The 8,906-nt window shown below is 39.4% G+C and overlaps 1 protein-coding gene across 1 annotated transcript; it reads left to right on the forward strand.

The window, feature by feature from the left end:
• The first annotated feature begins 963 nt into the window (after window positions 1–963).
• LOC124971416 (melanoma-associated antigen B16-like) lies at window positions 964–1,647 on the forward strand. The gene has a single exon (XM_047535199.1). It carries the CDS (start codon window positions 964–966, stop codon window positions 1,645–1,647), a length of 684 nt encoding a protein of 227 aa, XP_047391155.1.
• Window positions 1,648–8,906: the final 7,259 nt, after the last annotated feature.

An 8,906-nucleotide genomic window follows, 5' to 3' on the forward strand; every position in this document is an offset into this window, starting at 1 on the left:
ATAAAGCAATCAGTTTGAGTCACCCTATCAATTCTTTCTTCCTTAAGTTACTCAGGAAGAATAAGACCTCTTTCTGAGGTAATAGGCTTTGGGTCAGTAGAGAAAGGAGTCCCAGATGTTCCCTGGGGCACAATGAGGATTCTGAGCAAGAAAATATATGACAGAACCTGACCCCACCTGTCAGGTCACCAGCTCTGGGAAGCCTTGGGTTGAGTTTCCCATCTGTACCCTGTAGCTTCTCACTTTCTTCTTTAGCATCTTATAGATCAGGACTGGATACCTGTGAGGTGTTCCGACCCACGGGACATCAATGCAGGACGGCGAACCTAAGAGAGAAGGAATGAAAGGAACAAGAGACACAGGGAGTGACAGCAAGACAGGAATTCTGATCAAGCTGCAAATTTTTATTGTTCTCACGGGTATTTATGCTGAGGGAATGAAGGGTATGATGAGGTGCAGGTTGGTTGACTGTGTTCTTCTACTGGGCTCCTGATAGGGTGCAAGTTCAAGCCGGCAGGAAGGTGAAGTTCGCGCTGGTGGGAAGGTGAAATCCCGGAAGAGAAGCGCCATATTGTCAGAACTATCAGCCAGGAGTGGGGAGGGGTGCTGCTGCTTATCGTAAAGGTCAGAACGTTCTCAGAATGAGAACTTCTTCTTGGTCCCTGACAGTGAGGCCTTCAGGAAAAAACAGGGGGAGGCAGCCTTCTTCAGAGCCACCAGCAGTTGAGTGTACCACATGGGTCCATTTATATCCTTCTTCCCTAGGTCACAGTCTCCTGTCACCCAGACTCCTACCAGCTACCATTGACAAGAGTGATCATGCCTCAGAATTAAGAGAGCACATGTTATACATATCAACAGTACCAATCCCAAAGTGAGATCCAGGACCTGGAGTTTCTACTGGTCTCCCAGACCATAGGGGAACCCTCTCCCCCATCCTCCTGTTCTCCAGTGCCTGGCAACATGAGAAAGGCTCCTGCTGCTAAAACACCAAGTATCCCCCAGGGTTCTTGGAGTGCCTGTTCATCTTTCACTGCCACTACAGTCACCTCATCAAGAAAATCAAATGAGAGCTCCAGCAGCCAAGAAGAGGAAGATAGTCCAGCTTCCTCATACTCCTCACCTGATGCTGAGAACCTGCCTGTAGACCCTCTAGATGAGAAAACAGTGGTGTTGGTACAGTTCCTACTACATAAATATCAAATTAGAGAACCAGTCAGAGAGGCAGGCATGCTAAATAATGTTATCAATGAGAACAAGAATGATTTTCATGAGATGGTCAGGAGAGCTTCTGAGCACATGGAGCTGGTCTTTGGTGTCAGTGTAAAGGAAATTGACCCCATCAGTCACAGGTATGTCCTTGTCAACAAATTGGGACTTACAAATGATGACAGGCTGAGTGGTGATGAGGGCATACCTAAGACGACCATTCTGATAATTGTCCCAGGTGCGATCTTCATAAAGGGAAACTGTGCCCCTGAGGATGAGATATGGGAAGTGTTGAATATGATGAATTTGTATTCTGGGAGGAAGATCTTCATCTTTGGTGAGCCAGTAGAGCTCATCACTAGAAATTTGGTGCAGGAAAACTACCTGGAGTACTGCCAGGTGCGTGACATTGATCCTTCATGGTATGAATTCCAATAGAGTCCAAGAGCTTATGCTGAAACCAGCAAGATGAAATTGCTGGAAACTTTAATCAAGATCCATGAGTCTGACCCCACGTACTTCTCATTCCAATACGAGGAGGCTTTGAGAAATGAAGTAGAGAGAACCTGAGTCAGAGTTGCAGCCAAGGTTGGCCCCACCACCACGGCCAGTACGAGTCCCAGGGCCACATCCAGTTGTTTCTCCCACCACTAGTAAAGTCTGAGACAGACTGGTTCTTTGTCTTTGAAGAGAGTAAAACTCTTCTAGTAGTGGAGAGTAGGGGTGGGGACACAGGGAACATAGTATATAGCAACCTTCTGTCCCTGTACTATATCATTTACCGAGAGATTTATCTTTTTTAGGGGATAGTTTTCAAATGTTCCTTTTCAAAATTTTTTAAAATTTATTTTTATTGTAAACAAATGGGATACATGTTGTTTCTGTTTGTACATGGAGTAATAGCATACCATTTGCGTAATCATACATTCACATAGGTTAAAGAGGTTTGATTCATTCTGTTATTTTTTCCTTCCCCCTCCTCCCATCCCACCCCTCTTATCCCTCTATACAGTCCCTCCTTCCTCCATTCTTGCCCCCCTCCAACCCCCCATTATGTGTCATCATCCGCTCATCAGTGAGATCATTCGTCTTTTGGATTTTTGAGATTGACTTATCTCACTTAGCATGATATTCTCCAATTTCATCCATTTGCCTGCAAATGCCATCATTTTATCATTCATTATAGCTGAGTAATATTCCATTGTATATATATATATATATATATACCACAGTTTCTTTATCCATTCATCAACTGAAGGACATCTAGGTTGGTTCCACAGTCTGGCTATTATAAATTGAGCAGCTATGAACATGGATGTGGCTGTATCACTGCAGTATGCTGATTTTAAGTCCTTTGGGTATAGGCCAAGGAGTGGGATAGCTGGGTCAAATGGTGGGTCCATTCCAAGTTTTCTAAGAAATCTCCACACTGCTTTCCAGAGTGGCTGCACTAATTTGCATCCCCACCAGCAATGTATGAGTATACCTTTTTTCCCACATCCTCTCCAACACCTATTGTTGCTTGTGTTCTTGATAATCACCACTCTAATTGGGGTGAGATGGAATCTTAGGATAGTTTTGATTTGCATTTCTCTTATTACTAAAGATGGTGAACATTTTTTCATATGTTTGTTGATTGCTTGTACATCTTCTTCTGTGAAGTGTCTGTTCATTTCCTTAGCCCATTTGTTGATTGGATTATTTGTATTCTTGGTGTAGAGTTTTTTGAGTTCTTTATAGATTCTGGAAATTAGTGCTCTATCTGAAGTTTGAGTGGCAAAGATATTCTCCCACTCTGTAGGCTCTCTCTTCACATTGCTGATAGTTTTTTGCTGAGAGAAAGCTTTCTAGTTTGAATTTATCCCAGTTATTGATTCTTGCTTTTATTTCTTGTGCTATGGGAGTCCTTTTAAGGAAGTCTGATCCTAAGCCAACAAGTTGAAGATTTGGACCTACTTTTTCTTCTGTAAGATGCAGGGTCTCTGGTCTGATTTCAAGGTCCTTGATCCATTTTGAGTTGATTTTTGTGCAGGGTGAGAGATAGGGGTTTAATTTCATTCTGTTGAACATGAATTTCCAGTTTTCCCAGCACCATTTGTTGAAGAGGCTATCTTTTCTCCATTGCATATTTTTGGCACCTTTGTATAGTATGAGAAAATTATATTTATTTGGATTTGTGTCCATGTCCTCTATTCTGTACCATTGATCTACCTGTTCATTTTGGTGCCAATACCATGCCATTTTTGTTACTATTGCTTTGTAATATAGTTGAAGTTCTGGTATTGCAATACCCCCTGGTATTGCAATAGCTAATTGCTTTAGCTATTCTGGGTTTCTTATTCTTCCAGATGAATTTCATGATTGCTTGCTCTATTTCTGTAAGGTACGTCATTGGGATGTTAATTGGAATTGCATTGAATCTGTATACCACTTTTGGTAGTATGGCCATTTTGCCAATATTAATTCTGCCTATCCAAGAACATGGGAGATCTTTCCATCTTCTAAGGTCTTCCTCAGTTTCTTTCTTCAATGTTTTGTAGTTTTCATTGTAGAGATCTTTTACCTCTTTGGTTAGATTGATTCCCAAGTTTTTTTTTTTTTTTTTTTTTTTTTTGAGGCTATTGCAAATGGAGTTGTTTTTCTCATTTCCCTTTCAACTGTTTCATCGCTTGCGTATAAAAATGCTTTAGATTTATGTGTGTTAATTTTATAGCTTGCTATTTTTCTGAATTCATTGATGAGGTCTAGAAGTTTTCTGGAGGAGGTTTTTGGATCCTCTAAATATAGAATCATGTCATCAGCAAATAGTGACAGCTTAAGATCCTCTTTTCCTATTCGTATCCCTTTAATTTCTTTGGTCTGTCTAATTGCTCTGGCTAGAGTTTCGAGGACAATGTTGAATAGAAGTGGTGAAAGAGGACATCCCTGTCTTGTTCCCATTTTTAAAGGGAATGGTTTCAGTTTTTCTCCATTAAGAATGATGTTGGCCATGGGCTTACCATAAATAGTCTTTACAATATTCAGGTATGTTGCTACTATCCCTATTTTTTCTAGTGTTTTGAGCATGAAGGGGTGTTGTATTTTGTCAAACGCTTTTTCTGCATCAATTGAAATAACCACATGATTTTTTTATTGTTAAAAAATGGGATACATATTGTTTCTCTATTTGTACATGGAGTCAAGGCATACCATTTGTGTAATGATAAATTTACATAGGGTAATGTTGTTTGATTCATTCTGTTATTTTTTTTTGCCTTCCCCCCCACCCCTCCCCCCAATGTTTTCTGTTATAATAGTGTCCCAGAGATTTTGATATGTTGTATCGTCGTTCTTATTGACCTCTAAGAATTTTTTAATCTCCTCCCTGATGTTTTCTGTTATCCATGTTTCATTCAATAGCATATTATTTAGTCTCCAGGTGTTGGAGTAATTTCCCTTTTTTTATTTTGTCATTGATTTCTACTCTCAGTCCATTATGATCTGATAGAACACAAGGCAGTATCTCTATTTTTTTGCATTTCCTAAAGGCTGCTTTGTGGCATAACATAAGGTCTATTTTCGAGAAGGTTCCATGTGCTGCTGAGAAGAAAGTGAATCTGCTCATTGATGGATGGAATATTCTATATATGTCTATTAAGTCTAGGTTATTGATTGTGTCATTGAGTTCTATGGTTTCTTTGGTTGTTTTTTGTTTGGAAGATCTATCTAGTGGTGACAGCAGTGCATTAAAGTCACCCAGAATTATTGTGTTGTGGTCTATGTGATTCCTGAAATTGAGAAGGATTTGTTTGATGTACAGGATGCACCATTGTTTGGGGCATAAATATTTACTATTGTTATGTCTTCCTGATTTATGGTTCCCTTAAGCAGTATGAAATGTCCTTCTTTATCCCTTCTGACTAACTTTGGCTTGAAGTCCACTTTATCTGATATAAGGATGGAAACCCCCACTTTTTTACTGAGTCCATGTGCGTGGTAGGTTTTTTCCCATCCTTTCACCTTTAGTCTGTGGATGTCTTTTTCTATGACATGAGTCTCTTGCAAGCAGCATATTGTTGGGCCTTTCTTTTTAATCCATTTTGCCAGTCTATGTCTTTTGATTGATGAATTTAGGCCATTAACGTTCAGGGTTATTATTGAGATATGTTTTGTATTCCCAGTCATTTGGCTTGTTTTTGGTTTTTAAGTTGGCTTGGTTTCTCCTTTGAGTGGTTTTTCTCTAAGGTAGTTCCTCCCTTTGCTGACCTACATTGTTGTTTTTCATTTCCTCCTCATGGAATATTTTCTTGAGAACATTCTGTAGTGCAGGCTTTCTATTTTATAAATTCTTTTAACTTTTGTTTATCATGGAAAGATTTTATTTCATCTTCAAATCTGAAGGTTAGTTTTGCTGGGTATAGGATTCTTGGTTGGCAACCATGTTCTCTCAGAGCTTGAAATACATTGATCCAGGTCCTTCTAGCTTTTAGAGTCTGGGTTGAGAAGTCGACTGCTATTCGTATTATTCTCCCCCTATATGTAATGTGATGCTTTTCTCTTGCGGCCTTCAAAATCCTATCTTTATTTTGAATGTTAGGCATTTTCATTATAATGTGCCTTGGTGTGGATCTGTTGTGATTCTGTGCATTTGGTGTTCTGTAAGCCTCTTGTATTTGATTTTCCATTTCATTCTTCAGGTTTGGGAAATTTTCTGATATTATTTCATTGAATAGGTTGTTCATTCCTTTGGTTTGTATCTCTGTGCCTTCCTCAATCCCAATAATTCTTTAAATTTGGTCTTTTCATGATGTCCCGTAGTTCTTGGAGATTCTGTTCATGATTTCTTACCATCTTCTCTGTTTGGGCAACTTTATTTTCAAGATTAAATATTTTGTCTTCATTGTCTGAGGTTCTGTCTTCCAAGTGGTCTAGTCTTTTGGTGATGCTTTCCATTGAGTTTTTTATTTGGTTTGTTGTCTCCTTCTTTTCAAGGATTTCCGTTTGGTTTTTTTGAGAATCTCTATCTCTTTGTTGAAATGATCTTTTTCTTCCTGCAGTTGCTCTTTCAACTTATTGGTATGATCATCCATTGCCTGCATTTGCTCTCTTATCTCATCCTTTGCTTCATGAATCATCTTAATCATGTATAATCTGAAGTCCTTTTCTGACATTTCTTCTAACATACTGTCATTGGATTCTATTACTATAGAATCTAGATTTGTTTGGATCGTTTTCTTCCCTTGTTTTTTCATGTTGTTCATGTATCTTCCCCTCTAGTAGTGCAGATCTGGGGTATTGCAGATTTCCCCCTATAAGCTTATAGTGGCCCTATAGGTTTCCAAAACCCTTTCTTTAAGGGGAGATCAATATTAGCAGTGCCCAATTCAGACACTATGCAATCCTTGATCAAATAGCCCCTATGAGGACAATAACAAAATTGTCTTAATAAACAGAATGAGTTCAAATATTATCTTCAGTAAAACAAACAGATTTGCAATAAGGTCTGCAGTTTCTAATGGAGGATAAAGAGAATGCAGAGGGATGTAGAATGTGGCTGTTAATGGGATAAGAAAAGAATATACAGAAGTTCTAGATAATAGAAAGGGTGAGAGTGTAATCAAAAGAAATTGGATGTTAGCATGCACAAAAGGGAGAAAAAGACTCTGAGGGAACAGGTAAACAAAAGGAAGAGAGCAAGAAAAGTAAAGAAATAAAAACTTAATTTTTTTAAAAAGGAGAAAAAAGAAAATCTACACTATAACAGTCATATACTAATGAAACCTCCCAGTGTTCAGTAGCCTGATGCATGAGAGGTACCTGACAATGAGCTTCAAGCCTCCAGCAGGCGTCTCAGGATGGGATTTGCTCCACCTAAAGATCGGAGCTACGGCTTCCAGGATTATCCAAGATGGCTGCTCTGGCTTCGAAATGTGTTGGCAAATGGGGAGCTACAGCTCAGGGTGTGGCCGTGGTCAGCAGGAGGTCCTGGAGATGTGATGCAGTTGGTCAGGCAGGGGTCCTGCAGGTACCGTCACAGTGAACTTCCAGGCAACAGTAGGCAGCTGGTGCTCCACTGGTGGTCGGTGATCAGTTTGCTGACTGTTGTCCGACGATAGTGAGGTGAACCTTGTGTGGTGGGTGATGGATAGGTGTAAGGCAGGTGATGGACAGGCGAGAGACAGGCAAATGGCAGATGATAGGTGCCTGACAGCGAGCAATCTGCACTCAAAAAACACGTCGATATGCTGGCAAACTGGTTACGGGTCTTAAAAAGGCTTCCCGTAAGGTCATCAATTTCCAAAAAGTTCAGGAAATTATCCAGAAGAAGGACAAAACCCCATCCGAATTCCTAAACAGGCTTACCCAAGCCCTCCAACAATACACCCTCAAAATTTTTTTGGTTGTTGATGGACCTTTATTTTATTCATTTATTTATATGTGGTGCTGAGGACTAAACCCAGTGCCTCACACATGCTAGGCAAGAGCTCTACCACTGAGCCACAACCCCAGCCTCTCAAATGTTCCTTTTAATGTAACATTTTTTTTCAGAATCCAAGTTTATGAATGACCTTTTTTAATTTTTTTGCTATTTATGAAGTGTAAAGATATGAGTTTTGCTTATTTGTAAAATAAATTGTGAGACAGATCATCTTATTTTTTTTATCTGGAAAAATAAAACATGACATTCAAATAGTGATTTCCTTGGAACTGTAAAAGAAATCAGCAGGAAAATAGTTGGGTCCGAGAGAAGAAGCAAAAAAAAAAACTTGAAGATGGTCAATTCTTGGCTAGTCTTATCCATTTTAGTCTGTGGTTCTGTAAAGTTACCTGGCATATTTACTTATCTTGTTTAAGAATTTATAAGAAATAAATTGTATTAAATTAAACCTCATCACTGGCTTATTTATTACCCAAACACTAAGTGAACATCTGCTCTTTTTAAAGCACTGTGTTAGTCCTGGGGATGCTAGGAAAAACAAGACTCATTACCTGCCCATGGAAGTTTGGAAGCTATGAGCAAAAACCATATAAAAATGATGGTGGGTATCCTTCCACTCCAAAAGTAAAAAGGACTCAGGACATGGGAAGAGAAGAAGGAGGGAAAAGGAAGGTCCATATATGGACAGTCAAGTGTAGATACCCTGAGATGAGGCAGGAGGAGACCTGGGAAAACTGTAAATCCTTCTTTGGAAGGTAATTTTGAATTAAACTCGATGGTGCACAAGATGAAGCTGTAGGAGTGATGAGCAGGGGCCAAATGGTGGGTCTCAGTGTTGAAAGACTTAATGCTGAAGTGGAAAACTGTTCTTGGCAGTAGTTACTTTGAGATTATTGTAAATCAGATCCCACCTGGGACAAGAATTGAATGCATCCTCCATTCTTATCCCAGCACTATCAAAGACAGGGTACAAATTAACTATTTTATTTACATTATCTTCAAGAAGCTTATGAGTAATAAGGGTGATAATATCTTGAGGTGAGATACATAGAGGTCACTGGACTGGAACTTTGCCCTATGCTGGGATATTAGAGTCCACTCCTTTCAAAGGACTTAGTTCTTTAGATTATTTTCTATGTAGCCTGGCAAGCTCTAAAATTGACCTAGATGGTGGGGGTGAATGAATTTTAAATAGAGATGGATTGTTAGGAAGGCAACTGGGAGGGAGGGAAAGAGCTAATCTTTGTAACAATTTCTAGGAACTTTGAGTGGCATCCAG

The sequence above is a fragment of the Sciurus carolinensis genome, chromosome X (genome assembly GCF_902686445.1).
Source record: "Sciurus carolinensis chromosome X, mSciCar1.2, whole genome shotgun sequence".
Taxonomy (NCBI): Eukaryota; Metazoa; Chordata; class Mammalia; order Rodentia; family Sciuridae; genus Sciurus; species Sciurus carolinensis.